Genomic DNA, 18,608 nt, shown 5'->3' on the forward strand with positions numbered 1-18,608 from the left:
TTATGTATACAATTAATGCATATTTGGTATTAGGTCAATGGCAACTTCACATGAACGAAATCATACATGAACGTTTGCATTGCTTACATTGCTGTAGCGATTTTTGTCGGTATCTCGACATCCTGCAAGATTCGTCTCATCACTTTGTGCTAGGGCTGGAGCACTGGTATACTGAGCATCTATACGTGATATATTTCTTTGTTTGTAGACATCCCGCTTGGCCCCGGAGGATGTGTGTATAGTCTTTGTAGACGATTGTGTGTTTTTCGCGTTAGCGCTGTATCCTCCATTAAAGGCGGACAATAGGGAATCGATCCTCAAAGAAACCATTTTAATTTAGGTTGAGTTGAGTGACTGTATTCTGATAAGGGGAGCACTGCCAAAGGTCAATAAATTACACTTGAAGCATAGATCAGCCGTGTCTAGACCTTTCTCAACTACAATTTCCTAATATATTCCCAGCAACACCTGATACTGCTCACCCCATGCAGATAGTACCACTAGATGCTTCACCCTGGAGACATATCCATCTGCCAATTCATCACCTGCGTGAGGCAGAGGCGTGGATGTGCAGTCGTGCGACACGTGGATAATTTTGTATTGATGTAAGTATAAAGTTAGTAGAGTATATGAAAGAATCTTACAATATTTACATACCCACATTGACACATACTCAGAGGCAAACTGATTGTATGTAGAATACGTCATAGTATGAATGTTATGGCCTTCGTTCTGATTCGTCGATAAGATGTATCGTCTACTGTGACTAGAATCTAGATTGGCCTTTCATTTTTGGCATGGCAACGCCGGCTTTTGTTAAAACATGATATACTGGGCCAATCAAAAGGCTTTCTTAGAGGAATCAGGTAGTTTCGAACACTGCTGTTCTGCTCTGTCGACTTTTTTTAAAACTTGGAATATTAATAATGATATTATTATTTTGTTACATAGTACTCTATGCGCTCACCATCACCCGTCAGTTGTCAGTCGCCACTCTGTGCCCTGTGTTATCATCACTGTGTTCAGGGCTGCATATTTGTCCTAAAATTAAAATGCGAACGGACTTTCGATGATGGTATTTGTCTCTGGGGAGTGGGGGTTATGTATGTAGTTGATATATAGCCGGGGTGTAGCACTTCCGACATCTACATACTACACGGTCTAATGAGCATCAGTTTATAGTCATATACTTGCACTCAAGCTTCAAACCGACAGAACAGTCACAAATTTGAACATCACGCCACGTTTTACACCTCGTCCCAGTTTACGATCTACAGACGTGCTATAGCGGCCTGTTCCCCACTCTCCAAGTTAATCTCATAGATGTCGCACTGTGGTAGACTACTACAGTCTATTTTTTTCTCTCTCTAGTAGTTTTGTCTCTCTCTAGTTGGCAATTACTTTCTTAATACTGCATCTCGCACTTGAAGCCCTACTTAGTTTACAGTGACAACGTCCGATACGAAGCCGTACTGAATTATGATCGCAACGGCTGCCTCTACTCCTAAGGTTCTCAAAATCGTTGTAAAAAAAACCGCACATTGCAAGCTCGACCAGTCCGGGCCCAAGAGGTCGCAACCAACCTGCACGCCAGGCGAAGCTCCGTCAAATACTTCAGGGACTGATGTGAGACCCGTTAATAATGAGGACAGCGCAGATGTTCGTAAAGCGGGTATGATTAAAACTCGAAGTTCGTTTCACACCATAGCTTCGGGTAGTAGAAGTCTGAGAGTTACCAAGAAACTGCAGTCAGATGTCAATCGCACCGTATCGCTTGTATCGCTGGTCAATCCTAACCGTATCGGCGACAGTCACAAAGATAGAATTAAGGGAGTTGACACAGATGCAGAGAACCAGATTATGAGTTCAGGTGCGGCGTGTACAGAGCCCATCCCAGAAACAAACAGGGCCGAGCATCCTAATACGGGACCGGAAAAGGTCAAGTCCGAAAATAAAAGGTCGTGGGGGTCGAAGATAAGAGCGAGTGCTTCTTTTTTCCACCACGATCGGTCACACCACGGCCGTACAGAGCTACCTACACCAGAGGACTCTCTATGGGTTGAGGATGGGTATGTATGGTTTAGGCGAAAATATAAGCATATTGAAACAGTAGTCATGCGTATCGTGTTTATGTTTGTATCTACATTCATGAACACGTGCTTGTTTAACTCCCAGTATTTTTAATGTCGCATGCCTAGCAATGTATCGAATCAAATGAAAGACATCAAATATGTATATATTTCTTTATGTACAATGTGCGCGTGTGTAAAGCATATGAGAAATAATTTTGGATGTAGTGCAGTTATGCGTACAAAACCAACACTACCACGATCATCCTTCTGTAGTGGCTCTATTTGTGTATTTGAATGAAACTTTCTTATCACACATTAGAGTATCACTGTTTAACTGTACATACCTATCGCACTGTGCAGTCATATTTCATTGACATGTACAACATCTCAAAGTACGGAAGATAGATAAATCTTATACATATAGCCAAGCGATTTGAGTCACATATGAAATACATTTGTGTTTGTTGGGTATATGCTTGAATCGATATCGCTCCGGTTTTAGAGTTATATATATATATATCATATTTTCTAGTTAAACTGCTATAACTTACCTTACCCTGTGTACGACCGCGTACGAATATTCATTCGACGGACGACTATGGCATTTGTGTTGAGCAGAAAACAAAACAGTGTTCGAATAGATAAGAAGCATTAATCACCCCTAACAAAACTATATATATATATATATATGTATACATCTACATCCACATCTAATGTATATATATATATATATGTGTGTGTGTGTGTATGTGTGTATGTATGTATGTATGTAAGTATATATTTATATATATATATATATATATGTAAGTATATATGTATGTATGTATATGTATGTAAATATATATGTGAGAGAGAGAGAGAGCATACATGATGTCTCATCGAATGCTTTAAATTCCGTGTATATATACCAATGTTGATACTGATATATTTGAGCGGTATTCGAACTATCAGCTGTGGTCATGGACCATATACCCTTCCAAACATACACAGCCTTCATCATACTGACCTACTCATAACCCCACTATTCTAACCATAACAATAAACACAGCCAAGTTGAAGACGATCCAATTGAGCACAAGAAAGACAACCGAGCCCTCAGGAGGTGGTGGCGATCGTGCAGAACACGGGGAATCAATACACTCGCACACAGTAGTCCTAGCGACAAGCCTAAGGCAACTACCGACAGCGTTAAAGTAGACAACTTCAGAAAGACCAATGGCATGTGCAACTCAGCGTACCAGCCACAGGTGGGTCGTTTGCACACGACAAAGAACGGCTCCTCTCCCACGGCGTCACCCGTAGTGTCACCAAGGTGTGTCCTGTCTCTGTGGCTTTGATCCGAGCGTTTCTGATATACGTCTCTGCGCCCGTGTGTGTATTCCCTTGTATCCAGGTCATTGTTGTTCGATGTATTTACCAACTGACACGCGTGAGATCGTCATCTCATGTACATACCTGATACCTGCTCAACCTACGGGGTTGTTCCTTGTAACTGCCATTTGACTCAAAACGTACATTCCTACCCACCGACCAGATTGCATAAGAAAGCGACCGAATGTACGTTTAGTGTAAAAGCAGGCGGACCTTGTAATATAGCAATCCATTCGCATAGTATGAGTGCTTAAATGCTTCCAGCTATATATATGTATATGTATATACATATACATATCCATACATATATATAGATTTAGATTTAGATATATATATATATATATATTATGTGTGTGTGTGTGTGTGTGATTAAATCATTCATACTCCAAATATACATACCTACCCGCCAACAAGCTTTCACCGAGTGTAGTTATAATATGGTAGCAGGGAGGGTATGCGCGGTCTTTGTCGTAGAGTAATGTATTCGTATACCATGAGTACTGATGCACAGACCAGTACGTGAACGCTTCTAACTGTATATATATATATATACGTATGTATATATATATAAATATTTAATGTATATGTATATAATTATATGTATATATGTATATATATATATGTATAATTTATTATGAAATACTAATAATTATACATGCATATATTCATAGGTTGTATTAATGTATATATGTATATATATGTGTGTGTGTATATATGTATATGTGTGTGTATATATGTATAAATATGTATATATATATATATATATATATACGTCCTTACTTATTTAGTTTAAAAGTAAAACGTACTATATATATATATATATATATTAAATAGTATATATATATATGTGTGTGTGTGTATGTATACTATATGTATGTATATATATATATACATATATATACATATATATGGATTAATGTGTGTGTGTGTGTGCGTGCGTGCTTTGACCATGATTGTCACCAAACCTTACTGTAATATTTATACTAAAGAGCACAACTACTGACATCTCTATAGAGTGCAAATATCTACTTTGTCATTTGGTCCACAATTTGCTCAAGATGATTGTGTGTTCAATTCTCTGATGCAGGTAATTTAACCCAAGTTTGTATTTCTCATCATGGTTCACGCATAATATAATGCAAAACTAGACGAAGAGACCTCCCTTCGCAGCAATAAGCACCTCTTTAGCCAGTGGTAGAAACAAATATAAATGGAAGTACACTAACTCTCATCATGGATATACTCATTGCATTCCATCTCTACTCCCAATGTTCTATTTATAGAACCAAACTTGCCATGGCCGATCTCCGGTCCGCGCGCACGGAACATCGACATTCTCTACAGTCGAAACAACAGCAATACCTGGCACTGATAAACATGTACGATTCTGGCGAATTCAGGAACCTTCTCAGCCTATCTCCGGTGGCCGAGAAGAAACCCGACTGTGCCCGGAGGCGAAAACTGCAGCAACTGGCCGAACAACAACTCATCAAACAATGCGCTGCACAGCAACGGTTGATAGACAGTAGGCCTGTGAGTAAGGTATCCGCAACAACAACCAGGGACACTGCAGACGATGAAAAGAAACCGTCGCTGCTCACATCCGTGCTGGACGCGCTTTCCAACGAGGATATGGCCGGGTTACTGGGCCTGAACTTGAGCGATCTGTCTACACTGAATCTGTCGGTGGACAACAGTGTGCGACGCGGGAGTGCGTGTAGTGCAGCCGCCGATGCGAACGGTGAGAGCTCGATATCTACCTACCCCAAGAGTGCACCGAACAACGCGAGTAAGGCCCACAGCAGCACCAGCGCTACACTGCTGAGTGATGAACCAACCGCCTGGCAATGGCAGGGGGGTCCGTTTGTTCAGACTGTGGGTAGGAGGAGGAGTGAAATGGGTTCGTTTAGTATGGCGAACATCCAGAACGGAGTTGTACCCAGGAAGAGACGGGGTGGGCAACGCCGCTCAATGCTGGAGAATGTCAGGGTTGATCTGGGCGATAATTTTGTACCGTGCGACGGCCTTGAACAATTTTTGTAAGTAGCTTTGAACAGTCCTTGCACATATGTTTGTCCCCTTTCGGTGGTATATGTATAGCCCAGGATTTTTGAATCAGTGTGAGAGAGTAGGGAACTGTACCGACGAATGGTATTTGACACGACTTTGGTTAGTGTAATATTTACATGAACAGCTAACCAAATAAGTCCATTGACTTAACAATTATATATATATATGTGTGTGTGTGTGTGTGTGTGTGTGTGTATTTATGTATTTATGTATTTATGTATATAAATATATATGTATATATATTGCACTCGTCCACTTCAATAATAGATAGCCAATTACTGGTAAAATCGTCTGATACACTTAGATATGCAATTTGATACGCCGCTGTCTTGGTTTCTACTGTGGCCCCAAAGGACACAAGCTCGGAACACGTGGAATATTATCCGCGCCTGACTTAGCGTGTATAGAGTTCAGTCATGCATAGTTTACTAGTCACACGCATTAAAGGAGGTCTCACTACTTCATACTATCCCTATGGCACAACAGGATGGACACAGATCCGGATAAGACACTCGACGACGAGAAAGCGCAACGCCGTATCCGTATGCCCAGTATCTACGGCAACAACCGATCCACAGCAAGTATCGGTAGTGTTATAGACCGGTACAGTCTATCTACACTGTCTCTGGTAAGCAATGAATATTCCTTGCCGCCCGCGCCCAGGCCTACCTACGTACAGGACTTGTGTGTGGCGATGGATCAGTTACAGGCGCTCATGAGGTGTGTCGAATAGATGACCAAATAATAACGTGATGAATTTGAACGGTCTTTCAGAATTGTAAAGGCCGAGTCCGTTGGGAGTGTGTCTGTGACCCAGATTCAGACACTCGGGCGGAGGGTCGAGTAGATGACCAAATAATAGCTTTTCGCTATATTTAAGATCTTTTCTCTCAGAATAAAGAAAGATAACCTAATTTGGTCAGATTGAAAGTACAGACATATTGCCCTCTGTCGAGAATCGGTAGTTTGTTTTCGAAAGCCACCGCTTCTCCACACTCTCATGAGCATTCATTACACTCTGCTGGTCACCCCTAGGTCCACATATGTGCAAGCCTTGAGTGATGGATGATCCACATGAAGAGTGGCGAATGATTGGCTCTGTATGTAAAGCAGTGTGTTCTTCGCTGTGCGTTAGAATGGAGGAAGACTGCATATCTGACATTTAGAGTGGAAAGTACAAGAAACCGCTTTTTAGTTACTATCCGGGTGTCGGCCGTTTGCCGGTAATAATCAGTACAGTTGATCAACACTGTCACTTGCGAGCGATAGCTTTACCTTACCGGCCATACCAAGCTCACGTACATACATATAGGACCTTTTCTGAGCAGTATATACTCATGAGGGGTATTTACTGCTAGGTGTCAGGACATTTTATCTTGATTTTATAGACTCACTCATTGAATGAAGACTACAAAACTTGGTAGACAACCTACTGTGAGTTATAGCCAACATAAACCCTCACAGCGTTCCCACACAAGTTTTATTAAGTGACCTTCTGAGTGGAAGACTGGTGTATGTCGGTAGGAGACTCGTCAGTGGTATCGTCAGTATCGAATATGGCATCTAGGGACCGATTCGGTTCGGTTCGGTACACACTGTCTGTTGTCACAGCCCTCTGGATTTGGGTCGCGAGCGGAAATCTAGTGTCTGTCGTAGTGGAAATCATAAGTTTAACGTAACCTTCGAGAGGGTCATGCTGTCATGAGCGCTACTTGGACTCACAGGCGCGTAGGCGTGCAAAACTCGAGTGCTGTTACTGGGTCAGTCACAATGGCGTACGGGGTGTGTGGAAAACATGTGGGAATCTGTGGTTCGTCTAAAAATAAGAACTTTCTGACGAATGGGAAGACTGTTTCCATAGCGAGTATCGAAGTTTGTTACTAGGGAACGAGTCTGTGAAAGCGATGATTGGGCACTGCCGACCCACCCTAGGCCTACCTACGTACAGAAGCGGTGAGTAGTGATAGGTCTAATACGAGCGCTCAGGAGGAGTGTTGAATGGATGGCTAGACAGCAGATTCAATCCATAGCCCTTCAGACTATTGTCAAGGTAGACCACAGATTCAATCCACAGCTCTTCAGACCATTAACAGGGCAGACAACAGATTCAATCCACAGCTCTTCAGACTATCAACAGGGCAGACAACAGATACACTCCGTAGCCCTTTAGACTAAAGGGGGACTTGTACCGTCTGTTCTGTTGCAATGGGAAGTAGGTATGAAAAGTTGCTCCCCATCGCGTATTGGTGTGTAGTGCTGTAATAGACCGGTATTCGCGGCCAATCCACACCGCCGTCTTATACCAGCGCTTATGTGACTGCATGACTACTAGCCAAACTACCACCCAAACTACCACCCAAACTACCATCCAAACTACCACCCCAACTACCACCCAAACTACCACCCAAACTACCACCCATACTACCACTCAAACTACCACTCAAACTACCACCCAAACTACCACTCAAACTACCACCCAAACTACCACCCAAAAACCACCCAAAATACCCCCAAAACAGGTGATTTTTCGGTTCGTAATGTATTCGAATGATGAAGACTTTTCTCACCTTATTGTAAAAGTGCGAGAGATTACTGAAAACGAGTTTTGTGAGCTTTATGAATTGAAAATAGTCAGTCGAGTCTGTGTCGTGAGTGGTCAGTCGAGACTGTGTAATCACATGCACAATAACTGCCCTATGTGTGCCATAGCCGGCTCACAAATGAGCGTACAACTATAAACCAATTTTAAATAGCAAATAGTATTAATATATTAAATATGAATTCGGGGTCTACAGTGTGTCAGTTTACAATATTTATATATATATTCATATTTAGTATACGTTAAAATACCAGTTATCCGCACGCATGTGAAAGCACATGTTCTCAAATACGGGACGTGTGCTATATATTCTAGAGAGATTGGTTGATCATAATAACAAGCAATTACACATTAAATAAAGCGAAATATATGTACAGGCTTTTTTTTATTCGTCTATCGAACACCTCATCACTCGCTTAGAGAGGCATGCGAGTATACTAACTTTTCTATCTCACTCTTTTAAAAAGAGGAATAATCTATTTTCATGCACTTGCCTTCTAGGCCCGCTACAAGGCCCCAGCCACGTGCTTATATACTTTTAAGAGGAATCGTATGCATGTCGTCTTGTGTCCCTCGCGCACATCGTGTGCCAAAAATACATACATGCGTCAGTGGGTCATACACAGCAAGACGTTTCAGTTGTCAGATGCTGCTACTGCGGACACGCCAACCGCAGCTATATATATATATATATATATATATATACATATATAATATACATATATATATATATGATGACGACGTCTCTCGAGGCATTGCATTGTTTCGAGACCCGATTGGGCTGTGCTTATGCGCTTGTAGTGCATATGCGCTTGAAGTGCATATCCGCTTGTAGTGCATATCCGCTTGTAGGGCACATGCCCCGATATTCCTCTGTCTTTGACCTCCTGCCGCATCGCCTCACCTAAGTGCATGGCATGGACTAACCCCGCCAGGCTTTTTACACCGCGTCCTAATTTTCGGTCCACATTCCCGATTATAACCTAATTTGTAAATATGTAGCCTAATTATACTTGCAATTTACCATCTGCCGCGACCACCGCCACCACGACCACCTCCGCCGCGACCTCCACCGCGACCGCCAAAGCGACCACCGCCACCCCGGCCGCCGCCCCATCTGGGCTTACTACTACCCCCACGTCCTTTACCCCTGTCCATTCGCTGTAATTCGGGTGAGATGTCCTTGCCAGCATCCACCATAACCTGGATGAGCTCGTTGGCGTGTTTCGCATCGTCGTTGGTGAAGAAAGTGTATGAAGCGCCGGTGTCGTTTCCACGGCCGGTACGCCCGATGCGGTGTACGTAGTCTTCCACACCGTTTGAGGGGAAATCGTAGTTGATCACAACCTATACAGAAGTAAACGAGTACAGGCGATGAGAATGCTTGTAGAATAGGTAGATATACATATAGATATACATATAGATAAAAATATAAATGGTTTTCAAGAGAAACGCGTCTATCTCTTCCACTAATACAAAGCGACAAGGATAACACCTCGAGTAAGTAGACAGTGCGCTATGCCTGCAATATACTTGGTTGATTACAGGGTATATTGTAACAAACAAGAGTGTAGCTGTGAATAGTCTGTACGACTTCTTGTACCGCAGCCCCTGTGCGTATTCTCTCACTCCTGACAGATAGTAGGTAACGTCCAAGAGCATATAAAGTGGTGATGTGGCGTCGATGTTTTGCCCCGTGTCTTTGACTGCAATTTTTTAACACATAAACAATTGCTACAGAGTATGATATCTACGAATCATGTCCATATAAACAAACAACATAAAATAGACTCCCGCAAGAACACAGACAAGTACCGGAGTGTTAACTGATAAGACTTACCTTTATATCCCGGACATCCAATCCACGAGCGGCTACATCGGTGGCCACCAGCATTCGCAACTGTAGATTATAGTGACAAAGTTAGTAAGTTATCAAGGGAGGTATGGGAGGGTGGGAGATATGGCAATGTTTCGATTGCTAGTGTTGAAAAGGAACACGACTATGCAGTACGATACAACAAATCAAAATACGCTACATATTTAATTTTGCATAACGCACACTGTCCGAAAGTTTTATCCGTTGTACCGGCTACGATGATGGATATCATGGTCCGCACAAAATCGATCTACCAAAAACACTTCGTATCACTGGTAGCCAATAAACAATACGACAGTTTGCAACCATAATGGAAATCGGATCCAGATATATGATCTCAATTTTGCTAATGAAACAATGGAAAAAATGCTATACAATGGTACACGCGCATCAAAATTCGATATGAACTAAATGTACCCGCACGCAAATATATATATATATATGCGAACGACAATGACAATCGCGCAGATGCAAGTCTTAACACACCAACGGTACAAAAACTTACGTCGTTGGCAACATATTGCTTCATGATGTTGGTGCGTTCGAACTGTTCGCGGTCACCATGCAAACAGTCGACGGCAAATCCGCTCTCCCATAGCTGGTTGCCAAGATCGTTGCAGGTGTGCTTTCTGGCTGTGAAGATGATCATCTTGGGGTGACTCTTGGCTGCGTCCTCAGTCTCACTCAGCTCCGTGAGCAACTTCTTAAGCTCATCGAACTTGGAGTGGTTGTCCACGATGCGGATGTTCTGCTCGACGTTCTTGTTGGCTTGCAGTTTGTGCACCGCGCCAAAGTTAACCTGTACAGCGTCCTTCAGTAGTGTGTTTGCCAGTTTTTGCACAGCCTTGGGCCAAGTAGCGGTGAAGAACAAGGTCTGCTTCTGCTTGGGCAGCTTCTCCATAATCTCTGTGATCTGAGGTCCGAAACCCATATCCAACATACGATCCGCCTCGTCCAGGATAGCACACTCAATACCCAATACAGATATCTTCTTCATCTCCATGATATCACACAGACGTCCGGGTGTAGCGATAATCACCTGAGCTCCTTGCTCAATAGCGCGGATCTGAGGGTACTTGGGGGCTCCACCATACAGACACACGGAGCGAATGCCAGCTGTCATACCGAACTTCTTAGCTTCGGCCTCGATCTGACAGGCTAACTCTCTAGTGGGTGCTAGTACAAGCACCTTGGGAGGCTCACCACGCCTAGGCTGACCACGGAAGTCTCCACCCTGGTTCCATTTGCTTGTGACGATGTGATGGAAACATGGAACCAAGAAACCAAGCGTCTTACCAGAGCCGGTCTTGGCCACGGCGATGATGTCCTGTCCACCGAGAATAATGGGCCAGGACATGGCCTGTGAGGCTGTGGGTCCGGGGAACCCTGAAGCTACAAGGTTAGCCTTGACCTTTCCAGAGAAAGGTGTACTGTCCCAGGTCAACATGGGGTGGGGGATGTCGTATGTGCTTGTGCCAGGTGTGATCTTGATGTCATGCTCTTTCATGAACGTGGCGACTTCCTCGTCTGTGTGCACTTCCCGTCCATCTACCCTGTATACAACCTCTTTCTTAGCCACAGCCGTCTCTGTAGCAGCAGTCGCGCTCTCGGGTGCTGCATCTATACCATCGGATTCAGACTTCTTCTTCTTCTTGGGTTTCTCGTCGTCATCGTTGCCGCTTGATTTACGCTTAGACGACTTGGCTTTCTTTTGTTCGGCGAGTTGTGCGATAGCATCGGCATCGCCGTTGGCTGCTAGCTCCTTCAACAGCTTTTTCTTGCTGGAAGAAATCTTTTTTACTTTCGCCTCGATCGACATGCTTATGTGCTTGTTGTATGTTAATGACGAGTTCGTGTATGATTATTCAGATAAGATGAACCCCAATGTATTCAAATATTATAGTATTTATTAAACTTTCAACAACCATAAACTGTACACATGTACGGACCGATTCAAAATTTTAAAAGCAAAGAAGAGCACATATTGCACGAGCGGGAAATATTTTTAGGGAGGGCGCCTGTCGACTAGGCGTGTATCGTTTGGCACTGTATTTATTAATCACTGGCTGATCAGCTACTCCCAGGTCAGCGTGTTCGGTGGAGTGGAAGTTTAGACGATTATTGTTTTGAGAGGGAAACCCCATGTGTATAGTTGCCGAAACAATGTGCAATCAGATTTCCCATGACGATAATTTTAACCAACTCATTTACTCTCAAGAGCCAAGTCATCCCCCAAAAGACAATTAAAGAGGAGCTCATCATGGCTTTTCTTTGAAAGAGCTCTCCACACAGGCGGAGTCTCTCACAGTCTCAGAGTCTCAGAGTCTCAGAGTCTCAGAGTCTCAGAGTCTCAGTCTCTCAGTCTCTCAGTCTCTCAGACTCAGAATCTCTGAGAAATTACTTGAAACTTCTTTGTTGTGTTGAGAAACTTTGAAGTGATGAAACAGGCACATGAGACGAGTACAGACTATCTATTTACAGTGACTGTGTACAGTTGTATTTACACGTATATCAAACTTGAAAATATCAAATTGGTTGATATGGACAGTATTTGTTTATTTTAATGTATAATACGATATATAATATATGTAATTATGTATATCGTAGTTGTTTGATTTAGAAAGCTATGTATCATTTGCCTATTACGAGTATCTATTTGACTGCCTCTCTAGAGTGAGCATCACTTACTACCGTCACGAAATCGTTTGTGTCAGGTACTTTATCACTAGTAGTATGTGCCACTTGCTTACATTATACGCTACATCTACATCGTGAGCTCACAATTGGTGCTCTGTTTTTAATTGATGTAGACCGTCGCTTACCGATTGTCCACGATCACGTGTGCAGTCTATGTCATGCACATACTGATATTGGTGTACTAATAAACAATGCGCTCCACTCCCACTACGAAATTGTTTGTTGTAATTTGGTAGTGTTTGCCAAGTTTGTTGTAGTCTCTCATTGAACAGTTTCAGCTGCTGATGTGGGTTAAATATTCCAAATATGATTGGTGAGAAAGTTCCACTTGACTGCGTGCTTTACGCTCTCAGTAACTGGGTATAAGCTGGCATCTCCCACTAGCAGTTCTAGAAACTAGCTTGCACCAGCTTGTCATCGCTTATCGTTTAGATATAATATATACCAAATGTTATGTGTCTATCTCAGGGTTTCAATATGTTGCCATTAATTTTTAATAAAAATACGTAAGTTGCTTGTAAATAAAATCTAGATCGAGAAGATCGCCGGCAAGCATTACACCCGCCAATTCGGAAGTACAGAACTGAAATGTCTACATACAAAAGTACGTGTAAAAAGTACAATGGAAAACTCGCGGAGAAAATAATCTCTGCAACACGAAGCCGCACGGCTTTGCAGCACTGAGTATCTTCTGCCGACTGTTTGGAAATGGGTCCACTACTCTACAGTCTGACCACAGTTGTATACACGTACACGCCGTGCAAGCGTCAAATAGCACAAGTAGCTCCAGCTATAGGTTGGTCGTATGTATGAATCATATCCTTGTATAGATTTAGTATTGTTCACATTCATCGACCCCTGCTACGCGGATGGGTTAAGGCCTGTGTTATCTAGTTTCCATCCCCGTATATCTCGTTACAGAATAAAGTGTAGTATACTTTAATTGCAACCGTGCGTGTGTATTCTATCATACTTACAGCACGCCAGTCAGCCCTAGTACTCAAGTAACGATGTAGACTCGGCAACAGAGTGGTGGTTGGGTGCTACCACTGGACTGGTAGACGACAGCTGACCAACTGAAGCACAGTGCATAAGCTAAACTAATCATGATGTCAAAGGTAGTGTGCATCTATACCAATGCCTGCTTTGCTTGTTGAATGCATTTATTCGATGCAAAAAGTCTTCGATACCAATCGTTATACATCGCGTGTACTGATACGCCTATAGCAATACATTTGAGGTTATAAGTTCTATGCTGTTCCCAGTGTGTGCAGGAGTCAGCGTACAGACCGGTTCAAACTGGCGCATATTCGCGAAAAATTCGGGCCTACATTGGACCAAGTCCAGCCATTGAGACAACTCTTCCGTCACCGGAACCTACCTACTATATATATATATATATATATGTCTTGCTACACTGTTCATGCCTTGTTGAACACCTCACCGATAACCACTATCGCATCCGCACGGTGCTTGCGAGCCTTCTTGGTGGCGGTCTCATCAGTGCACACGAGAGTCACCACTTTCCGCAGCGTGGTCTCTATATCAACCACAGACGCCAGCCACAACATACCCAACCTACCAGTAGGAGAAACAAGCCAAGTGTGTGTGAGGGGTAGGTATGCATGGACACAGTGCTCCTAACACACACGTAAGAAATGTAGGTGGGTGTAGGGGTGGTGGATAGGCCGTTATAACACACATGTATTAATAGGTGGGTGTATGGGTGGTGAATAGGCAGTTATAACACACCCCGTATCATGGTTGGGCGTGGAAGGCAAGTGTTAGGAGACTGTGTGCATCCACCCGGCCCAGCTTACGCGTTGCTTCGTACAACGGCCGAGTGTAGCACACTAGCCCATCCATGGGTACACACGCATGCAAATACGAGCACGCATGAATTAACTAACTACCCCTACATACTATACAGATATACACGCGAGTCTTGTAACATACTACACAGATATACACAAGAGAGTCTTAACATACTACACATATGTATACAAGAGAGTCTTAACATACTACACAGATATACACAAGAGAGTCTTAAACACAGATATACACAAGAGAGTCTTAACATACTACACGTATGTATACAAGAGAGTCTTAACATACTGCACCTATGTATATACAAGTCTTAACAATTTACACAGATATACACAAGAGAGTCTTCACATACTACACATTTATATACAAGTGAGTATTAACATACTACACAGATATACACAACAAAGTCTTAACATACTACACAGATATACACAACAGAGTCTTAACATACTACACAGATATACACAAGAGAGTCTTAACATACTACACAGATATACACAACAGAGTCTTAACATACTACACAGATATACACAACAGAGTCTTAACATACTACACAGATATACACAACAGAGTCTTAACATACTACACAGTTAGACACAAGAGAGTCTTAACATACTACACAGATATACACAAGAGTCTTGACATACTACACAGATATACACAAGAGAGTCTTATAACATACTACACAGATACACACAAGAGAGTCTTATAACGTACTACACAGATACACACAAGAGAGTATGAACATACTACTCAGATATACACAAGAGAGTTTTAACATACTACACAGATATACACAAGAGAGTCTTAACATACTACACAGATATACACAATAGAGTCTTAACATACTACACAGATATACACAAGAGAGTCTTAACATACTACACAGATATACACAAGAAAGTCTTAACATACTACACAGATATACACAAGAGAGTCTTAACATACTACACAGATATACACAAGAGAGTCTTAACATACTACACAGATAGACACAAGAGATTCTTAACATACTATACAGATATACACAAGAGAGTCTGAACATATTACACAGATATACACAAGAGATTCTTAACATACTATACAGATACACAACAGATTATTGTAACATACTTCACAGATACACACAAGAGAGTCTTATAACATACTACACAGATACACACAAGAGAGTCTTATAACATACATGGAGATGGCGTTGCGCTGCTCGGCTTCGTCCACCGTCTCCTGTCCCACATGGCGTGCCTTTTGCTCCTCTAAACTCGCATCAACCGCACCTTGCCACACCTTCCGTTTGACTTTGAACATGTGCCCACTCTCTTGCATTCCTGAGTAGCCACGTGAGTGGTTTGTGTGTGTGTAAGTGCTTTATGTATTATGTATGCGTAAGTACTTTATGTATTATGTATGTGTGAGTGGTTTGTGTGTGTGTGATTTAGTTGTGTATGTGTGAGTGGTTTGTGTGTGTGTAAGTGCTTTATGTAATATGTATATGTAAGTACTTCATGTATTATGTATGTGTGAGTGGTTTGTGTGTGTGTGATTTGGTTGTGTATGTATGAGTTGTTTGTGTATGTGTGAGTGCTTTATGTATTATGAACAATCAGACACACAGCCACAGACCAAAAAAACATACACACAGCTACAGACAACAAATATATATGTAATACAATATAGTACTTACGTGCGAATGTATCATATGCCTTACCCCCTCCGTATCTATCAGAGCGACATCTCTGCACAAACAACCAACTCATAGGGTTTTAGCAAACCCTAAACCCTAAATACCTCGGAAGAACCCCTGCAGACCAATAGGGGAGTGGTGTTTGCCGAGCATCATCTTGCCCTTCTTCTCGTAGATGTACCCAATGACATTCAGCAGATCCCGGCCGAATAGTTCGCCCTTGAGGACATTGGCCTGTGTGGATGAGGGTAATCGTTCGAGACCAGAGAGAATCAGGGGCTATAGTAGTTGTGTGGGGTGGCTAAGACATCAACATAATACAAAGTGTATTAAGACACAAACGTAATAGGAATTATGTTACAAGACATCAACATAATACAAAGTATATTTGGACATCAACACAATACAAATTATATTTAGTCATAACACAATACAAAGTATATTAAGACATCAACATGATATAAATTAAATTGAGACATCAACACGATGCAAATTATATCAAGACATAACACAGCACAAATTATAGGGTGTGCACGAGTGTATGCAGCAGACGTTTCGAAGATGTGTGTCAATGTGAGCCGCACTTGTGCATTGTGGGTGTATTGTGCTGCCAACAGTTACTGTTTAATACCCAGATCCTTCGCGTTAAAGTATGCACGCATACAATAGCTTCTTTACCCCGTGTATTCATGTGTGTGTTTGAGCATGTAACTGTCACGTACATACACCTGTGTGTATTTGAGCATGTAACTGTCACGTACACACATCTGTGTGTATACTTTTTGAGCATATAACTGTATCGTACATACATCTGTGTGTGCATTTGCGCATATCTCTGTCACGTACATCCATCTCTGATACAACTTAAACTGGCAAACAATCAGTTACCTACCTCTAGTTCGGCGCTCTTGCGCACCTTTTTCTCCACATTCTCCAACGTCTCTCTGCGCGCGGATCGACTCTCCAGTTGCTCTGCCAGGACACCAAAGCCAAATCAGACATTCGAATGAGCCGATATAAATTTATACACACACCGCTGTGAGTCACACATCTGCCTTCATCGCAGGTTTTAGTTCAATTTTTTGGTTTTGGTTTTGGTTTTGGTTTTGATTTTGGCCTGTACAATTACGAGTATACGAACAAGATCGGCTATAAGAGTGTGCGTATTGGTTACATAAACTCACCTGCTTTCTCGGCGTCTTCCACATAGCTCTGGATGCGAGCGGTTAGGATCTGAGCCAGTTTGGTCTCTCGCTTCTGCTGCATCAACGCTATCCTATGAGTGGTATAGGCGAACGCACATGATACAACCAGTATGATAAAAAGGGCATAAGTATGCTACAACCAATATGATAAAAAGGGTATGAGTATGATACAACCAATATGATTGATACAACCAATATGATAAAAAGGGTATGTGTATTATACAACCAACATGATAACAAGGGTATGAGTATGACACAACCAGCATGATAAAAAGGGTATGAGTATGATACAACCAATATGATAAAAAGGGTATGAGTATAATACAACCAATATGATAAAAACGGTATGAGTATGATACAACCAATATGATAAAAAGGATATGAGTATGATACAACCAATATGATAAAAATGGTACGAGTATGATACAACCAATATGATAAAAAGGATATGAGTATGATACAACCAATATGATAAAAAGGGTATGCGTATGGGGATAGTTACACAGCATTGCGATGCACTAGGATGGGTGAGGAACTGAGGATATGACATGACCCCCCGGAAGGCGACCGCAGATTAGTATGTGGTGTGCCCTAACATGCGTACAAACAAATACCATCCAACCCCGTATATACCCCCTATGTTCACTCACTCACCTCTCCTTCTCAGCCGCTTTCTCCTCGGGACTAGAAGCTGTTGCTAGGTTACTGTCCATCGTATGAGCGGGATCGCCAATGAGGTGTGCAAAACTCTTATTTCCAAACATGACGGAGAATAGTAGTTTAGGGTCTATGGCCTGTTGTCCTTGTTTGGCGGCGTCCTTGCCCTTCACATTGTAGGTCGCGCGCTTTTCGGGATCGCCGAGTACTTGGTATGCTTCACCGATCTGTTCTTAGACACAAAGAACCAATTAAATGTGTTTTAGGACAATCTATGGACCGAAAGGCCCAAAAACACGAACTAAATAGGTTTCAAGACAATCTATGAACTTCCCAGAACAATGCCAACCACTGCAGTAAACAGGATGTGTGGTGTATTACATAAACCAAGACCTTAAAACACGAATCAAATGAGTTTCAGGACAATCTATGGACCGAAAGACCCAAAAACACGAACGAAATGAGTTTCAAGACAATCTATGAGCTTCCCAGAACAATGCCAACCACAGCAGTAAACAGGATGTGTGGTGTCCTATATGAACCAAGACCTTAA

The 18,608-nt window shown here is 42.3% G+C and overlaps 4 protein-coding genes across 4 annotated transcripts in view; 1 reads left to right on the forward strand and 3 right to left on the reverse strand.

The window, feature by feature from the left end:
* The window catches only part of SARC_10067 (hypothetical protein), a gene marked incomplete at its 3' end in the record, with an annotated part of 3,889 nt that extends 3,326 nt beyond the window's left edge, over window positions 1-563 (reverse strand). Inside the window, exon 1 of the mRNA XM_014295896.1 lies at window positions 88-563. Within this exon, the coding sequence (XP_014151371.1) occupies window positions 88-330 (243 nt within the window). The remainder of the gene's footprint in view (window positions 1-87) is intronic.
* An 890-nt stretch (window positions 564-1,453) lies between these two features.
* SARC_10068 (hypothetical protein) lies at window positions 1,454-6,425 on the forward strand. Its single transcript, XM_014295897.1, has 4 exons — window positions 1,454-2,069; window positions 3,121-3,384; window positions 4,727-5,482; window positions 6,000-6,425. The coding sequence occupies exons 1-4, from the start codon at window positions 1,480-1,482 to the stop codon at window positions 6,244-6,246; spliced, it is 1,857 nt and encodes a 618-aa protein (XP_014151372.1). The 5' UTR covers window positions 1,454-1,479; the 3' UTR covers window positions 6,247-6,425.
* Window positions 6,426-8,482: 2,057 nt separating this feature from the next.
* Window positions 8,483-11,903, reverse strand: SARC_10069 (hypothetical protein). Its single transcript, XM_014295898.1, has 3 exons — window positions 10,494-11,903; window positions 9,953-10,012; window positions 8,483-9,459 (listed from the first exon to the last, which is right to left on the reverse strand). The coding sequence occupies exons 1-3, from the start codon at window positions 11,805-11,807 to the stop codon at window positions 9,133-9,135; spliced, it is 1,701 nt and encodes a 566-aa protein (XP_014151373.1). The 5' UTR covers window positions 11,808-11,903; the 3' UTR covers window positions 8,483-9,132.
* A 1,475-nt stretch (window positions 11,904-13,378) lies between these two features.
* On the reverse strand, window positions 13,379-18,287 carry SARC_10070 (hypothetical protein; the record flags this gene model as incomplete). The annotated part of the gene is made up of 6 exons (XM_014295899.1): window positions 13,379-14,263; window positions 15,696-15,837; window positions 16,298-16,427; window positions 17,086-17,165; window positions 17,378-17,469; window positions 18,053-18,287. Coding segments are annotated over 6 exons (836 nt in total), but the record flags the coding sequence as incomplete, so codon positions are not given.
* Window positions 18,288-18,608: the final 321 nt, after the last annotated feature.

Source organism: Sphaeroforma arctica (genome assembly GCF_001186125.1).
Source record: "Sphaeroforma arctica JP610 unplaced genomic scaffold supercont1.1126, whole genome shotgun sequence".
NCBI classification, from domain to species: domain Eukaryota; class Ichthyosporea; order Ichthyophonida; genus Sphaeroforma; species Sphaeroforma arctica.